Here is a 17,809-nt window from a genome sequence, read left to right on the forward strand (position 1 = left end):
AGAGTCCCAAGCACACTCTGCCCTGCTGGGCCAGGCATCACTGTCTCCTCTATGGCAACGGGATACTAAGTGGAGGCATGGCGGGACCAAAAGAGAGGGTTGAGGGATGTATCCGAGCTGTCATTCTGTCTGGCCTCCTCCTTTGGGACTAGACCTTGCCTCCCTCTCCTGGTGTCCCGGAGATGCAGAAGAAGGAAGGGAGGCGGTGGGGAAGGGGACAGCGTCAGAAGCTGCTGATGGAGGTGAGCCAGGAGCGGGTGCTGAGGCACCATCCCCCGCCACGCCCCCTGCAGCGGCTCACCGCCACCCCGCGGCCCCCACCCCCAGGGCAGCAAGGAGCGTTTCCACTGGCAGAGCCACAACGTGAAGCAGAGTGGTGTGGACGACATGGTGTTGCTGCCCCAGATCACCGAGGACGCCATCGTGGGCAACCTCCGCAAGCGCTTCATGGACGACTACATCTTTGTACCCTGGGCCGCGGGCGGGGTGGGCAGACGAAAGACAGAGGGACAGGAGGATGACTGACCAGTGGATGGAGAGATGGTGTGCGGATGAGAGCAGAGAAGGATGGCAGAGGGACTGAAGCATGGAAGGGACACACATAACTGAGCACAGGAATGGGGTGGGGGGATGGGCAGTAAGAGCGCTGGGTGTTAGGACAGGGGACAGCGGAGTGACAGCAGGGCCCCAGTTGGGGGTGGCCCTGGCCCTCACTGCTCCCTCTGCCCCAGGGGTAGCTCAGCCACAGCATATTCTATTCTCCCCATTCTGGATCCAGATCAGTTTTTTCCTAAGAGACCCAGGGTGCATTTGAAGGACAAAGCCTGCCGGGACACTGCATGGCCCTTAACCCTCCCCCAACCAGACCTACATCGGCTCCGTGCTCATCTCCGTAAACCCCTTCAAGCAGATGCCCTACTTCACTGACCGTGAGATCGACCTCTACCAGGGCGCGGTGAGGCTGGGGCTGGGTGGGAGGCACAGCCCCAGGACCCCCGGGGCCCTAGCCCTAGGCTGAGCCCAGACCTCCCCCGCCAGGCCCAGTACGAGAATCCCCCGCACATCTATGCCCTCACAGACAACATGTACCGGAACATGCTCATTGACTGTGAGAACCAGTGTGTCATCATCAGGTACGGAGTGGGGGTCCCAGACCCTCGTGCCCGGGTCCCGCTAAAACAGCATCATCACCCCAGGGAGGGGTACTTGGAACTCCTGATCCAAACAGAGCCTTGTTGCCCCTCTCCACCTCTGGCCCTGCTTTACTTTTCTTGTCACCATCTGACCCATGATATATTTTATGTATTCATTCTGTTATCGCCCATGTGTCCCATCTAAATGTCAGGAAGACAGACACTTGGATCTGCCTTGTTCACTATTGTATCCCCAGTGCCTGGACTATTGCCTGGTAACAGTAGGTGCCATTCATTCAGTGAATGAATGAATGATTGATCAGACAGTTGAAAGAGCGATTCCCCCACCCCTGGCCACTCATAACTCCTTCCCTCACCCATCCCCAGTGGAGAGAGTGGAGCTGGGAAGACGGTGGCAGCTAAATACATCATGGGCTACATCTCCAAGGTGTCGGGCGGAGGCGAGAAGGTCCAGGTAAGGCGAAACAGAAAGAAGGGCTGAGTCTTCCCCACTCTGCACGGTATTTCATCCCCCCCACCCTGAGCTCCCACACCCCCTGTCAGTCTGACCTCTTCCCACCCCACCTGCTTCTTTCCCCAGCATGTGAAGGACATCATCCTGCAATCAAACCCACTGCTGGAAGCCTTTGGCAATGCCAAGACTGTGCGCAACAATAATTCCAGTCGCTTTGTGAGTCTCTGCAGCCTGCTTGGAGCAGATGCTCCCTCCACACTGACTCACTGACCTCCCTCTCTCTCTCTCTCTCTCTCTCTCTCTCTCTCTCTCTCTCTCTCCCACCTGTACTCTCAAGAATACAGGAAATACTGCTCCTTACTGGGAGACTCATTTCCTGTTCATGGTTCATCTGAAAAAGAGTCCCCCATCAGCATATCTGTGGAGGCCATGACATGTCTGTGTAGTGTTCAAGAACACTCCTCCCCCGGCTGCAACCAGGCTACGTCTGTTCCTATTCACATTTCAGGTCCCATTTATTCCCTCATTCATTCTTTCTTTCATCATATGGCTCTTGGAGTCCTTCTTTGTGTCAGGTCCATGCTGAGCCTAATGGAGGACAGAGTAGGTAAACGGATTTGGATTTGTCATCAGTTTCTGTCACGGCTTAGAAGAGTGGCTTGGACAAAGAAAAACAATGTAACCTTGTGGGACTCCTCTGCTGGGATGGGGATGATGTTAATATCCATCTCATAGACCTCAGTAATTTCAGTAAATGCCTGAACACGGAACTGGATTAATGAATTATGACACTAATGATATTTTTTAATTTCCCTAAATATTATTAGGTATAGTTATTAGCTCTATTTTTATTTTCTAATATATTTTATAATATAATTATATTTGAAGTATCTTCCCCAACATTTTATTGTAAAATTTTTCATATACATGGAAAAGTTGAATGAATACTACAGTGGACGCCTGTATGCCCATCTCCTAGATTCTACCACTAATAGTTTACTATACTTGCTTAATCGTATCTCCATTCATCCTTTTTTTTTTGATGCACTGCAAACTAAGCTGTAGACATCATACTTTTCCCCCCAAACACTTCAGCATGTAGATCATTAATTATAGTCCAATATAATTTCGCAGTTCTCTTTTATTTCTTTTAAAGTAACAGCAAAATATATAAATCTAAAGGGGACCATTCACTGAGTTTGGACAAATGCATACACCTGTGCAACCCACACCCCTACTGATATACAGAACATCACCATCTCTCCAGAAAATTCCCTCTTGTCTCTTTCTAGTTGATCTCTACTCCTACTTTACCCCAGAAGCAACCACTCTGATATTTTCTTTTTTCACCGTGGATTAGTTTCAGCAGTTCTAGAACTCCGTATAAATGGAATCACACAGTCTGTGTTTTCAAACTACTAATGCACACCAAAACATGAATGAATCTCAAAAATATGTAATTCTATTTTATTTTATATAGTTTTATTATACAATAGAATAAGTATTTGTCATACATTATAGGTGTTTGTGTAATATGATGATGTCATTTGTATTGTAATTGGATGTAGGTGGCAGAAAGGAGAAATAAGGGGCTTGTCTGCCTTCCAACCTCCAGCCAGAGTGGAACCCAGATGGTGTCAGAGACCAAAGATGGTGTGGGTCCCTTGCTCTGGGCTCAGGGACAACATATGGGATACACCCAGGATCACTGGAACCAGTAGCATTCCACAGAGACATGGAGGCCTCTGTGTTATGGTGAAGGGACTGGGGAGCTGTCAATAAACTGTGATACTTCTCTGTGCCAGGCACAGGGCTAAATGCCCCAAGTGAGGGCTTGAATCATCAGAGAGGGAGGAAAAGGCATTCCTGGCCCAGGACACAGCTTAAGCAAAGGCTGGAGGGAAGAGCTGGTGAAAAGAACAATAAGTGGGAGGTGAGGAGAGGAAAGCAACTTGAGGTCACGTGGCGAAGAGCTACAAAGAGGCCAGGCTCATAAGACCGATCCCCAATCCTTCCTCACCTGCAGCCCTGGGACCCTGGGAGGGCTGATCTGGCTCTCTCGGGTTCAGGGCAAGTACTTTGAGATCCAGTTCAGCCGCGGTGGGGAGCCAGATGGGGGCAAGATCTCCAACTTCTTGCTGGAGAAATCCCGAGTGGTCATGCAGAATGAAAACGAGAGGAACTTCCACATCTACTACCAGGTGCACGGAAGGGGGCCATGGGGCTGGGGCAGAGGGAGCCCCACCTGGAGCCCGGGGGGAGACAGTGGGAGGGTCAGCATTTGGAAGCCCATGACAGTGAGCCTCGGGGATTACAAGGGCTGTGCCGGTCCATCACCACATGCATGAGGATCGTTTGCCCTCCAGTTGCTGGAAGGGGCTTCTCAGGAGCAGCGGCAGAACCTGGGACTCATGACCCCCGACTACTATTACTACCTCAACCAAGCAGACACCTACAAGGTCGACGGCACCGATGACCAGAGCGACTTCAGTGAGACTCTGGTGAGCGCCAGCTGCCCCTCCAGCCCCGGGAAACTTCCCGTGTTACAAATTGGGAAACCAAGGCCCAGAGAGGGGAAGGAACTTGCCCAAGGTTACAGAGCCAATGAGTGAAAGAGCCAGGACAGAGGCCCAGGTGTCCTGACTCCCCAAGTCTGTGCCATGGCCCCCAAAACCTAAGCCAGGGGGCAGGCTGGAGGTCGGGATTTGTGGCACAGGCTCTGCCCCTGTTGTGCCCCCAGAGCGCCATGCAGGTCATCGGGATCCCGCCCAACGTCCAGCAGCTGGTCCTGCAGCTTGTGGCGGGAATCTTGCACTTGGGAAACATCAGCTTCTGCGAAGATGGGAATTATGCCCGGGTGGAGAGCGCAGACCGTGAGTGTGGGTGCTGTGGAGGGCGGGGTGGAGGCGTGTATGCATGTGTGACCTGCTTCCTCCCTGCGTGGCCCCCTGGGGGTAAGATCCCATGAGGACAAGATTGGTGTCCCTGGGCAAAATGGGGAGAGATGGGGGCGCTCACACGAAACCCAAGAGCCCAACTGACTGCTCCCTTCCCCCCACCCGCCCCATCACCTGGCAGTCTTGGCCTTCCCCGCCTACCTCCTGGGCATTGACAGCGGGCGGCTGCAGGAGAAGCTGACCAGCCGCAAGATGGACAGCCGCTGGGGCGGGCGCAGCGAGTCCATTGACGTGACCTTGAACGTGGAGCAGGCGGCCTACACTCGGGACGCTCTGGCCAAGGGGCTCTACTCCCGTCTCTTCGACTTCCTCGTAGAGGCACGTGGGGCTGGGGGTGGGAGAGGAGCTCGGGGACAGCACCAGGCCCTGGGCTTGGACCAGCCCAGCGGCGGCGGGGCGGGGGGGGGGGGGGCGGGGGGGCGGGGGCGGCGTCTGGACTGTCATGACCAGTTGGTGGGCATGACCTCACCAATGCCCAGCCGTAGGAGGCATCAAACAGGGCAGGAGGTGATCTGATGGGAGATTTAGGGGCTTCCTGGCTGTGGCATGGAGCCCAGGAAGGAGGGGTCTATTGGAAACGTCCAGGCCTGGACTCTCGAGATGGGGGCTGTTGGGATGGACAGGGGTGGGTGCATTTGAGAGCCACGAGGTGGGGGGGGGGCTGTCAGGAGGACAAAGTGATGGACTAGACGGGGGTGGATGAGAACGGGACGTGTCAAGGTCAAGAATAGTGACCGCAGTAGCCAATATTCCATATCACCTAATGCGTGTCCGCTATGGTTCTGTTTTCCATGCATCAGTTTATTTAATTCTTAGAAAATAGACCTCTAAGAGAGTTGCTACTATTACCCATTTTAAAGATGAGAAAGTAGAGGTGCAGAGTGGTTAAGGGGCAGAGGCAGCTCCCAAGGCAGGAACCCGGTTGTTCTAACACCTGGATTTCTCATAGGAATGACCGATGGGGGTATGGGTATGCACAGAGGTGGGGAAGGCAGGAGAGAAACTGGTGGGAGGGTACCCAGCCTGTGAACACGGCTAAGAGCATTTCAAGAGAGTGGCAGGCCACTCACCTAGTGTCCCCACCGCATCACAGGCCATTAACCGTGCCATGCAGAAGCCCCAGGAGGAGTACAGTATCGGTGTGCTTGACATCTATGGCTTTGAGATCTTCCAGGTACGTATGACACTGCCACCGGCCCACGGCCACTCTAGGGTGGCCCAGTGGCCCCGGAGCCTCCAGTATCAGCCCACTTAGGGAAGCATTCTTTCCCTGTCTTGGCAGAAAAACGGCTTTGAGCAGTTCTGCATCAACTTCGTCAACGAGAAGCTACAGCAGATCTTTATCGAACTCACCCTGAAGGCTGAACAGGTGGGCAAGGGCATCCAAGTGGCCAGAAGCAGGGGACACTGGGGGTGGGGGCAGGACCATGAAGGTTGCCAAGCAACCAGGGGACACCCCAGCCCCACACTGGCATCTGTCTCTGCTGACCTGTCCAAGCTCCTTCCTTCAGGAGAGGTTTTCTGCCTCTGAAGGTTTGACAAGGGCTAGGGAATAGCTTCTTTGTTCACACCTTCACACCTCAATTATTTATTGAGCACCTGCTGTGTACCAGGCACTGTCTGCAGTGCTAGGGAGACCTCCATGAACAGGACAGACAAAAATCCCTGCTGTTTTCATTCAACACGTCCCATAGAAGCAGAGCCTGAGACTAGGTTTCAGGGCAAATACCAGGACGTGACTGAGGAAGTGAGAAAGGGATTTTTTTTTTTTTTTTTTTTTGGCCACTCCATGTGGGATTTTAGTTCCCAGACCAGGGATGAAACCCATGCCCCCCGAAGTGGAAGCGCAGAGTCTTAACCACTGGACCGCCAAGGAAGTCCCCAGAAAGGGACTTTTTTTTAAAGAGCTAAATAGGATGTATTCATGAGAAGGTCACACTTCAGGCAACTGGGGCTCAATTCTTGGACCCCTGGGGAAACTTCCGACCTGCCCCACACAGGGGAATGGGCTTTGTTATCAGAGACAGTCCTAAGTGATGAGATGGGAAGAGGAGTTATATGGGGGGTGGGGGGAACATCTGTCACACCTCCTTCACCCATCCTCATGAAGCTCAAATTCTAGAAACACAAGCACCTTTGCGCAGACACCTGGTCCCATCCCTTCCCCCTTTGCCGCCACCAGGAGGAGTACGTACAGGAGGGCATCCGCTGGACCCCCATCCAGTACTTCAATAACAAAATCGTCTGTGACCTCATCGAAAACAAGCTGGTGAGGGCCAGGGCAGATCTGGGGGTTCTCACTGGGCCCCGGAGCTGGGCTTGGGAGAGCTGGGAGAGCCGGGGCAGTTCCAGCCCCCGTAGGCCCTTCTCACCCATGCTCCCCCTTGGGCAGATGGAGCCCCACTGACGATACCTGTCGGCCACCTTGCCCATTCACTCTGCTTACCTGCTCACCTTTCACTTATTCACTCAACAAACATCCCCCCAGGCAGGCTGCTGGGGATAGAGGGGTCAAAGCTGATGGGTCCCCCCACCATCTCAGTCTGGGGAAGGGATATAGGCATGGATCCCTTATGGGGTCCCCCACCCTATCCTGCACCAGCGAGCTTCCACAGCAGCCCCCATACATCTGGGCCCCCCACCAGCACCTTTTTGCTCTTGTATTTGGAAGCCTCTCCTCTCCCTCCCCAATGAGCGAGATGGGGCAGGGCCGGGCCAGGCTGATCCCTGCCCCGCCCACCCCGCCCACCCGACCCGACGCCCCGCTCCCGCAGAACCCACCGGGCATCATGAGCGTCCTGGATGACGTGTGCGCCACCATGCACGCCACGGGCGGCGGCGCCGACCAGACGCTGCTCCAGAAGCTGCAGGCGGCCGTGGGCACCCACGAGCACTTCAACAGCTGGAGTGCCGGCTTCGTCATCCACCACTACGCGGGCAAGGTGCGCCCCACCTCCGCCCCATGGACCCCAGGGGCATTCCGCCCAGACCCCCAGCCAGGGCTGAAGAGCTCCACCAACCCCCTTCTCCAGCCCTCCCCCGACTGGCCAGAAACACAGACCCCCTCCCACTGACCCCCAAGAACTGGCCTGTCACCCCAACCCATGGCCCTTCAGCCGGGGCTGTGGAACCCACTGGCCCCTGATCAAGCCCACAGCTCTCGCAGCTAACAGGACAGCCCCCCCCCTTACAGGACACAAACTCCCCCCACATCGACCCCAAATTAAGCAGCAGACCCCCAAGCCCCAATCTGAGCTGTAAGCCCCATTATCCCCCTGACCCAGGACACAGCCCCCCTCCTTCTGATCTCAACTTGGAGTCCCCAGGGCCACGTTGCCAACCACCGCCTGCACGATAGGCTAGAGCCCCCTACACACAGACCCCTAGCCAAGGCTTTAGAAATCCACTGGCCTCCGACCCTGGCCATGGTCCCCCTCCCCAGCTTACAAGACTGAAGACTCTCCCATTGACCTTAACATGGGCAGCAAAGAACCTCAGGGGTCCCCTGGCCATACTGCAGCCCACCAATCCCTAAAATGGGCTGGAGCTCCCATTTTCCCTCAGCAGGAAGTAGCCCAGACAGGAACTATGCAGGGCCCCCCACCCTTGGGGATGGCAGACCCAGCCCACAAGCCTGGCCAAAGCCCCCACCACCACCAACCCCCAGCCAGTGCTGTAACCCTCCTGACACAGTCCCCCAGCCCCCTGCCCCCCAACCAACCCCAATACAGATGCTCAATCTGACCTTTTGACACCAAATTCAGTCGTGGAACCCCGGGGCCCACCCCTGCCAAGATTGCAGCCCCTCACCCCCCAGTCTGAGCTCTAACTGTCACCTCCCCATCCCTCGGATCCAGCCTGCAGCCCCCGCCCCCTAATCTGGACTGTAACCCCCATCTTCCCTCACCTCTGACCGAGACTGTAGCCCTAACCCTCCAACCCCACCTTGAACATCAGACCTCCAGGGCCCCCAGGTCCATGCTGCCCCCGACCCCCTATTTTGAACTGTAGACACCACCCAGTCCTCTCACCCCAGAGCAGGCCCCCACAGGACGCCCCCCCGACCCTCTGCCTAAGTCCCTCACTCCCGCCACGCCGCCTTCCTCCAGGTATCCTATGATGTCAACGGCTTCTGTGAGAGGAACCGTGATGTCCTCTTCTCCGACCTCATAGAGCTGATGCAGACCAGTGAGCAGTGAGTGGTCCCAGGCGGGAGCCTCTGGGCAACATCTTGTGGGGATGAGGGAGGCCCAGAGACCACCCCGTCTTCCCCAGAGCTCCCATCACGCCATAAACTTTGCAGGGGGTGGCTGTGTTTCTAATGACTGGTTCTGATTAAACAGTAGCCCGAGGTCCACAGGGGGAGCCCTAGCAGCAGTTCCTTATGGCCCTTCCAACGCTGCCCTCTGCAAACCCAAGCATCTGTGCTGGTGTGGACAGCTTCCCTTTTTACGCAGTGAAAACACATCTCGCTATGCACTTTTCTGTATTAATATGTATGGATCCATCTCCCTGATCACAGCAGCATACCGGGTTCCATCTTTTTATACCTCAAAATTTTATTCAAGTGCTGCTGTGTACCAGGCATCATTTGAACTTTTGGGGGTAGAGGACTGAACAGGTCAGAGAACACAGCTGCTCTCATCAAGCTGACAGCCAAGTGGCGAGACAGACATTGAACTAGAGGAAAAGAAAGGCAAATAGAGGGCTTCCCTGGTGGCGCAGTGGTTGAGAGTCCGCCTGCCGATGCAGGGGACACGGGTTCGTGCCCTGGTCCGGGAAGATCCCACATGCCGCGGAGCAGCTGGGCCCGTGAGCCATGGCCACTGAGCCTGCGCGTCCGGAGCCTGTGCTCCGCAACGGGAGAGGCCACAACAGTGAGAGGCCCGCGTACCACCAAAAAAAAAAAAAAAAAAAAAAACGGCAAATAGAATATAGCATGAGTGAAAGTTCTAAGACAGTGGTTCGTATAGTGCTGAAAGTGTGGTTACTAGACCAATAACGTCAGCATCCTCTGAGCTGATTACAAACATAGAGTCTCAGGTTCCACCTCAGACAGACTGAATCAAAGCCTGCATTTTGGCAAGACCCCAGGAGTCACGTGTACATTAGAGTTTGGGAACCATTGATTTAGAGCAATGCTGTCCAATATTATTCCACATCCAATAGAACTGAAGCCACACACGTAGTTATTTTTAAATGGCCTGATTCAGGTATAAGTTACATACCATTAAATGCATCCATTTTAAGAAATGGTTTTTAATAAATGTTCAGAGCTGTACAACCATCACCACAATCCAGTTTGGGACACCGTGCATCACCCCCAAAAGATCCTTCATGCCAAATTGCAGTCAATCCCCATTCCTGCCACCCGTGTAGTTTTAAACTTTCTGGTAAGCACACTTAAAAAGTAAAAAGGTGTTGCACAACAATGTAAATGTACCTAATACCAGTGAATAGTACATTTTTAAATGATTTAAATAGTAAATTGTATGTTGTTTTGTGTATCTTACAAAAAAAAGAAAGAAAAAAAGAAAGCTATGTGTACCTAACAAAACACATCTGCTGGTCAGATTTCGTCTAGGGTTTGTTCTTTTTAAAAAACAGAATTGTAGTAAGAGATTTACCATAGAGCTAACTGTGGAATATTAAACGGTGAAAGAATTTTTTTAAGAAAGTAAAAAGGTGAACAAGTAAAACAGATGAAATTTTTTTAATGTTTTCTTTAGCTCAGTATACCCAAAGTAGCATTTTAATATGCAATCAGTACTAAAAAATTATTGATGAAATACTTACATTCTCTTTTTCCATACTGCATACTCTTTGAAATCCAGTGTGTGTTTCAACACTCACAGCATGTCTCAATTTGGACAGGCCACGTTGTAAGGGCTTCAGGAACCACGTGTGGCCCATGGCTGCCACATTGTAAAGCCCAGAGTTAGAGCTGTGGTTCACAAAGTGGGGTCCCCGGACCAGCACCCTCAGCATCACCAGAAATTATTGTTAGAAATTACTGGCCCCCAGCCCAGACCTGTGAATGAGAACCCCCAGGGGCGAGGCCCAGCTATCTGTGTTTCAACAAGCTTTCCTGGTGATTCTGGTGCCCACTGAGGTGTGAGAACCACTGGGACGAGTGTGAAGAAAAACTAAGTTGGTAAGGGGTAGACAGTGAGGAGGGCATCCTTCATTCTTTTCTTATTTTTTGCTTTCTTTTAATTGTGATAAAATACACAAAATATAAAATTTACCTTTCTACCCGTTTTAAAGTATACAGCTCAGTGGCATTAAGTATTAAGTACATTCACAATGCTGTATAACAATCACCACTATTAGGTTCAGAAACATTTCATCACCCTAAACACATACTCTGCATCTATTAAGCAGTCCACTTCTTCTGGGTTATGGTGGTTAGGGAAGATCTCACTGAGAAGGAGGAAGAAGCTATGAATGTAACAATGTTACCAAACTGAACTCGGGCCCCTCGCTCAATGCACAGCAAAGCCAACCCCCTGACACTGCGTGGTGGTGAAGGAAAGTACAGCGTTTATTGCAGGGCCAAGCAAGGAGAATAGGCAGCTCATACTCAAGAGACCCAAACTCCCTGATAGCTTTCAGGGAAGGGTCTTTAAAGACAGCATGAGGGAGAGGGTCACAGGGTGTGTGATCAGGTCGTGCACAATTTTCTGATTGGCTGATGGTGAGGTAACAGAGTGATGTTTCTGGAATCTCCATCATCAACCTTCTGGTTCCAGCCAATCTGGGGTCTATGCACTGGTGGTCAGCATACAGTTAGCTTCTTCTACCTGATGGGGGTTTTAATATCTGCAAAACAACTGAAGGATATGGCTCAGGATATTATCTATGGCCCTCGAGGAGGAACTAAAAGTCCTTAACTTTGTTTTATGGCTGAACTATTATTGTTTTGTCTTGCTTGGCTGCTTTCCTTTGTTTCTGCATTTTCTCACTTTCCTGATTAAATTTGCTCTTTGGAACTCAGAGAAGGCCTGGGAGGCTAAAGCTTTTCTACAAACAAGAGGCAGGGGACAAGGTGGGGGATTCTGTCTCCAGGAAGGCCCCACAGGGTCCTGCTCGGTTTCACCAGAGTGAATTTAACTGATCTCGTTGATGGACACTTAGGTTGTGCCCATCTATGGCTATCACAAACAGCTACAGCAACAAGATCCTTGTCCATATTTCTTGGCACACACGTGCAAGCCTGTGCCTGTAAGACGGTTCCTCCCAGGGGACCTGCCCCTGTTGCCCGAGATGCTGCATCACTTAGCTTAACTTTGTTCTATTTTACTTGCTACCCAAGTCATACATGGTCATGGAGGAAAAAGTAACAGTACAAATAAATCAAGGAACCAGAAGGACAAAACCAACTTTCTGATTCTCACCATCACACCCCCTAGCATTAAGGAAGAACCATACTGTACAGCATGTCCTCTGGGTCCCAGGCACCTAGACAGCCCACCTCTGGGAGAGCACCCAAATTCCAGCTGCACCTCCGACCTACCCTCTATCCCTGCCCAGGGCCTTCCTCCGGATGCTCTTTCCCGAGAAGCTGGATGTAGAAAAGAAGGGCCGCCCCAGTACAGCCGGCTCCAAGATCAAGGTGGGCATGGGGAGGGATGGGTCCATTTCCCTCATTCTGATGTCAATCCCTCCCCCATCCCAGGGCCTCTGCCCCTCCCTCCGGCACCCTCTGTTCACCAGGGCCTTCTTCCAGCTCTGGGGTTAAGGAGCTTGGACCAGCTTCCTTAATGTCCTCCTAACTCCCTAAATCCAGAAGTGAACCATCATCCTAATGTTTTTTGTTTTTTTGGTATTTTGGTCATGTCACTTTTTTCTTCATTGTGGTAAAATATACATAAAATTTACCATTTTAACCATTTTTAAGTATACGTCTCAGCAGCATTAAGTACGTTTGCATTCGTGCCACCATCCTCACCATCCATCTCCAGAACTTTCTCATCTTCCCAAACTGAAACTCCGTCCCCATGAAACACTCACTCCCCATCCCCTCCCCCAGCCCCTGGCCCCCACCATCTAGTTCCTGTCTCTGTGGATTTGACCCTTCTAGGGACCTGCTATAAATAGAATCAGACAGCATTGATCCTTTTGCGACTGGTTTATTTCACTGAGCATATCTTCAAGGTTCAAGCATGTGTCAGAATTTCCTTCCTGTTTAAGGCTGAATAATACTCCATTTACGGATATACTGTTTTTTCTTACCCATTCCTCCACTGATGGACACTTGGGCTGTTTTCACCTTTTGGCTATTGTGAATAGTGCTGCTATGAACATGGGTGTCCCATCCTAATAATATTTCAATAACCATATATGGGGCACTTATCAGTGCTGGCAGCAAACACAAGACATTTTACAGACGTGGGACTTAGTCCCATCTGGCAGATGGCAGGCCAAGGCTCAGAGAGGCGCAGTCACTGGCCCAGAGCTGTGATCACACACCGGGGTCTCTCCTGCCGCTCCCCCGATCCTCCCACCTGGAATGATTTCCTTTCTAGTCTCCCCTGAGGGACTAAAATGCACAACCCTAGCCTCTCAGACACACACACGTGATTCTCTGCTTCCAAAGTACTGTACCCCAAAGGACGAGCAGAAATTTCTGGGCAACATGCTCCCGTGTGCTCAGTTACTCCATCAACAAACATTCAACAAGAGAAGCCACCGCAAGGAGAAGCCCGTGCACCGCAACGAAGAGTAGCCCCCGCTCGCCACAACTAGAGCAAGCCCGCATGCAGCAACGAAGACCCAACGCAGCCAAAAATAATTAATTAATTTTTAAAAAAAGTTCACTGAGCACTTATTATGTGCCAGGCTAAGTGGTGAATATGGCAGACATGTGAGCTCCTGGTTTTCGGTTTGAGGGCCAGGTAGACGCACGATATCAACCCCATGTGATATGTGCTAACAGAGTCACATATGGAATGGACCAGGGACACCTGAGCCCGTGGTCCGTGAGGTGCCACACACCCAGCCAGTGTGTCCTGTCTCTTGTATTCAGGGTGGGAAGACAGAGGGGCCAGAGGGTCCCATCTGTGCTCCCCACCCCCACTTTCTCCCCGCTCCCTTAGAAACAAGCCAACGACCTGGTATCCACGCTGAAGAGGTGCACCCCCCACTACATCCGCTGCATCAAGCCCAACGAGACCAAGAGGCCCCGTGATTGGGAGGAGAACAGGTGACACCCCCACCCCACCTGGGCCAGTCCACACCAGCTGACCCTCCCTCCACAACCCCCCCAGGGTCGTGGGACCCATCAAAGGGCTCACCCAAGCCGACCCCTAGGACCAGTGCAAAACCCCTCAGGGCCCCAGGGTTATACCTAACACTGATCAAGACCCCAAGGGAGGACCCCAGACTGTCTGTAGGATGCCCCAGGGACTAACACAGTCCTCCTCATTCCCCAAACCCCAGGTGCCACCCCCTGAAACTGAAACTGACCCCCGAACACAGATCCCCCAGAACCGAGACTCCCCCAATGCACAAAACTAACTCTCAAGCAGGCCCCTGTGTCCAGCAGTGAAACTCCCTCCCTAGACCTCAGAACTCACCCCCTAAACTGCCTCCAGCACGAATCCAGACACCCCCCCCAACTCCCAGGACCACCAGGGGACTCAGGCTGCCCTCCCTCCAGGGTCAAGCACCAGGTGGAGTATCTGGGCCTAAAGGAGAACATCAGGGTGCGCCGGGCAGGCTTCGCCTACCGCCGCCAGTTTGCCAAGTTCCTGCAGAGGTGAGGCGCCCTCCACCACACACACCCTGGCCCCAACACCCAGCCGCCCTGCTAGCTGCTCAAACCCTCCCCTGCTCTCCCCCTCCAGATATGCTATTCTGACCCCGGAGACGTGGCCGCACTGGCGTGGGGACGAGCGTCAGGGGGTCCAGCACTTGCTGCGGGCGGTCAACATGGAGCCAGACCAGTACCAGATGGGGAGCACCAAGGTCTTCGTCAAGAACCCTGAGTCCGTAAGTGTGTGTGAGAGACAGACAGACAGACACCAGCATCACCTGCATGGTCCTGCTCTTCAGGCCACTGTGCGACTGTGGGCATGCTTCCTCTCCCCTCCAAGCCTCAGTTTCTCCATTTGGAAAGTGGGAAGAGTCATAGCCACACCGCAGGATCAGGGCGAGGATTAGACAAAACAGAAAGTCCGAGGCATGGTGCCTGGCATGTAGTAGGTGCTCAAAAAGAACTAAATTAGCTGAACGGTCCATGGTGGCCAGGAAGCAGGTGAAGAAACACATGGCCGCCTGTGCTGACATCCCCTTGGAGGAGACAAGAACTCACAGCTTATCCAGAATATGTCTTTTTCTATATATATGTTTTGGCCGTTCCATACAGCTTGCAGGATCTCAGTTCCCCCCCCCCGCCAGGGATTGAACCCGTGCCCCCTGCAGTGGAAGCATGGAGTCCTAACTACTGGACCGTCAGGGAATTCCCAGCTCTTAGCCTTTTATGAAAAGGCTAGAAGCACCACTGACATTATGCCACCTCTGCTTCCAGGGGCAAAAGGAAACAAACAAAGCAGCAATGACAAAGAAGTTCTGGGGAGCTAATGTACAGCGCAGTGATTACGGTTGACAGTACTGTATTATATACCTGAAATTTGCTAAGAGAGTAGATCTTCAATGTTCTCACCACAAGAAAGACATGGTAATTATGTGACAGGACAGAGGGGTTAGCTAACCTAGGTGGTAATCATTTTGCAACATATATGTGCATCAAATTAACTCATGTACACTTTAAACTTACACGGTGTTATATGTCAGTTATATCTCAATAAAGCTGGTGGGGGAAGTTTTTTAAAAAGCAACAATGACAAGAATAACGAAAAAACAAGGCTAGGAATCCCCTAAGGGCCCATCTGGCCCCCTGCTTTAGTGCACGGATTGGAAAGCACACAGGGAAATGGTCATCTCAATGAGCTGTACTGGTTCACCAGACTCCCAAGGGAATCTTAGGTTCCCCAGCCCAGGACAAGCTGTAGCACCAGGGAAAGGTATGCTGGGGACGTGGGCCAGGCCCAGCTGGGTGCCCATCACCTGCATAATCATGGCACCTGCTCTATAGCATCTCAGGGACTTTATGAAGACAACCAGGAGATTGTCTGCATGATTCCCTTGATGTTACTGTAACTTACAAGTAACTATTCTCTCATCAAAGCAAAAACATAACACAGTGGGGTGGAGCCTCTAGAGATTTCATAGCTACAAAAATAATCTATCTTGGGAGGTCCAGATTCTTCATCCCCCAAACGTGTCTGCATCTACCTCCTAGAGCTTTTCCCTATGGAGGCACTTTGCTCCGAGAAATAAAAAGTCTGGAATCAAAGCATACAATGTAGATATTGTTAGCAGTAGAAACTCAGCACAAACCAAAATTGTCCAAGGCTAAAACTGCACCTGGAAGAATTTAAGTGGTAATAGATAAGAAAGAAAGGAAAGAGGGAGCAGAAGGGAAAAAAAAAAAAAAGGAAAATGGGAGCGAAAGAGAGAGAAAGAGAATCCATCTTGCTGGTTACTGGCGGATTGCAATATCTGACTCTGAAAGGAAAAGATAAAAATTGACACTGAAAAAAACCAGACAAAATAAAGCTAGCACTGCCTAAGACGATAGAAGGTAAAATCAAATTTTGACCAAAATTGCAGTCTGCACATTTTGAGGTGGAGAAGGTGAACCAGCTGGAAATAATGAAATTCACAAAGGGAAAAGCTTGCTGGGCAAGTTTTATAAGGAAAAAGACTGAAATTTTGCACAGGAAAAAAAACCTGATCCTGATGAGAATAATTTTAGTAAAACAGAAACAATTTAACTGTGCTAGATCAAAAATTGATCAAAGAATTAAATTACTTAATGCAGTTGGAGCCTTTCTCAACTAAAAATGCACTTATGTTAGATTTGGGTTTTGTTTCTTCTAAACGTGGACTCAAAATACCTTGAATGTTTTACACACCTATCGGCCTTCATGGCCCATCATCCCAGGTGTATTAGTTTCCCAGGGCTACTATAACAAAGGACCTGGATGGCTTAACCCAACAGAAATTTAATTTCTCACATTTCTGGAGGCTAGAAATCCAAAACCAAGAGCAGGGCCATGCTCCCTCTGAAGTTTCCAGGAAAGGATCCTTCTTCGCCTTTCCCTAACTTCTGGTGATTGCCAGCAATCCTTGGCATTCCTTGGTGTGTAGACGTATCACCTCTACATCCTTAGTGTATAGTCTCTGCCTCTGGCATCACATGGCCTTCTCCTCTGTGTGTCTGGGTCCAAATTTCCCTCTTCTTATAAGGACACCAATCAGACTGGTTTTAGGGCTCACCCTACTCCAGTATAACCTCATGTTATCTTGATTACATCTGCAAAGACCCTCTTTCCAGATGAGGTCACAATCATAAGTTCCCACTGAGTGGATAGGAGTTTTGGGAGAACGCTATTCAACCCGGTACACCAGGGCCAAGCTCAGATTTGGGGCACGCCCATCCCTGCCTGTCCCAGTGTAAAGGAGATGCCGTTAAAACTCTGGAGACAGGAAGATTCATTTCCCAAACTGAAAACACATCCTCTTCACTGGGCAGAAATCACAAGGTTGGAGGACACTTGTCCTGGTTGACTGGCCCACCCCCAGTTCTGCATGGCTGGTCTCCCTTTACTCGTAACTGTCCTTCCCTCGGCAAACCCCAGAATGCATTTACCTGCCCTCCAGACACCCTATACAAGGCATTACTTGAACGTGCTTTGCACACATACCCATGGACCCACAGAGTATTGGTCTGAGAATCAAAAGAAGATGTAAATGCTAGTCAACTCCCGGCAACCTGTGAATCTGAGATGTTTTTTTTTTTTCCTGGTGAGAACTCTCCACTTTTTATGAACAGTTATTAAACACCCACAGCTTTAAAAGTCCTTCAAGGTATATATTTTTAAAGTGAGAATTCTTTTAGTCCTGGCAGGGAAGCCTGGGGTTTCTGGGAGACATCAGCCACCTTGGTCAGCAAAGTGGCAGCCATGCTTTCAGCAGTGATGTGATATTTGTGTATTTGAGAAAACCCTCTGGGTGAAATGTCAATTATTTTTCTAAATAAAGCCCGACTTCATTTTCAATACTTTTCCCACTTTCACTGATTGACAATGCTGTCCCTTCTGTCACTAAATTTCCATTTGAATTATGACATTTCCCCGTCATCCATCCTGGTCCAACTAGTTGTTCTATTCTTTGAC

The 17,809-nt window shown here is 51.1% G+C and overlaps 1 protein-coding gene across 2 annotated transcripts in view; it reads left to right on the forward strand.

The window, feature by feature from the left end:
- The window catches only part of MYO1F (myosin IF), a 26,599-nt gene continuing 8,790 nt past the window's right edge, over positions 1-17,809 (forward strand). Inside the window, exons 1-19 of one of the 2 annotated variants that reach the window (XM_089905504.1) lie at positions 1-242; positions 328-465; positions 866-955; positions 1,039-1,133; positions 1,521-1,608; positions 1,735-1,824; positions 3,678-3,809; positions 3,975-4,109; positions 4,349-4,481; positions 4,687-4,883; positions 5,659-5,739; positions 5,848-5,934; positions 6,748-6,834; positions 7,340-7,507; positions 8,675-8,760; positions 12,099-12,180; positions 13,664-13,770; positions 14,193-14,330; positions 14,414-14,558. In XM_089905504.1, the coding sequence (XP_089761630.1) occupies positions 183-242; positions 328-465; positions 866-955; positions 1,039-1,133; positions 1,521-1,608; positions 1,735-1,824; positions 3,678-3,809; positions 3,975-4,109; positions 4,349-4,481; positions 4,687-4,883; positions 5,659-5,739; positions 5,848-5,934; positions 6,748-6,834; positions 7,340-7,507; positions 8,675-8,760; positions 12,099-12,180; positions 13,664-13,770; positions 14,193-14,330; positions 14,414-14,558 (2,139 nt within the window). In that variant the 5' untranslated portion in view covers positions 1-182. The remainder of the gene's footprint in view (positions 243-327; positions 466-865; positions 956-1,038; positions 1,134-1,520; positions 1,609-1,734; positions 1,825-3,677; positions 3,810-3,974; positions 4,110-4,348; positions 4,482-4,686; positions 4,884-5,658; positions 5,740-5,847; positions 5,935-6,747; positions 6,835-7,339; positions 7,508-8,674; positions 8,761-12,098; positions 12,181-13,663; positions 13,771-14,192; positions 14,331-14,413; positions 14,559-17,809) is intronic. The other variant, XM_022557445.2, reaches the window with a different exon arrangement.

The sequence above is a fragment of the Delphinapterus leucas genome, unplaced genomic scaffold (assembly GCF_059928025.1).
Source record: "Delphinapterus leucas isolate spDelLeu-1000000601 "Yukka" unplaced genomic scaffold, BTC_Dleu_Yukka2 spDelLeu_asBTCV2_sq25, whole genome shotgun sequence".
NCBI classification, from domain to species: Eukaryota; Metazoa; Chordata; class Mammalia; order Artiodactyla; family Monodontidae; genus Delphinapterus; species Delphinapterus leucas.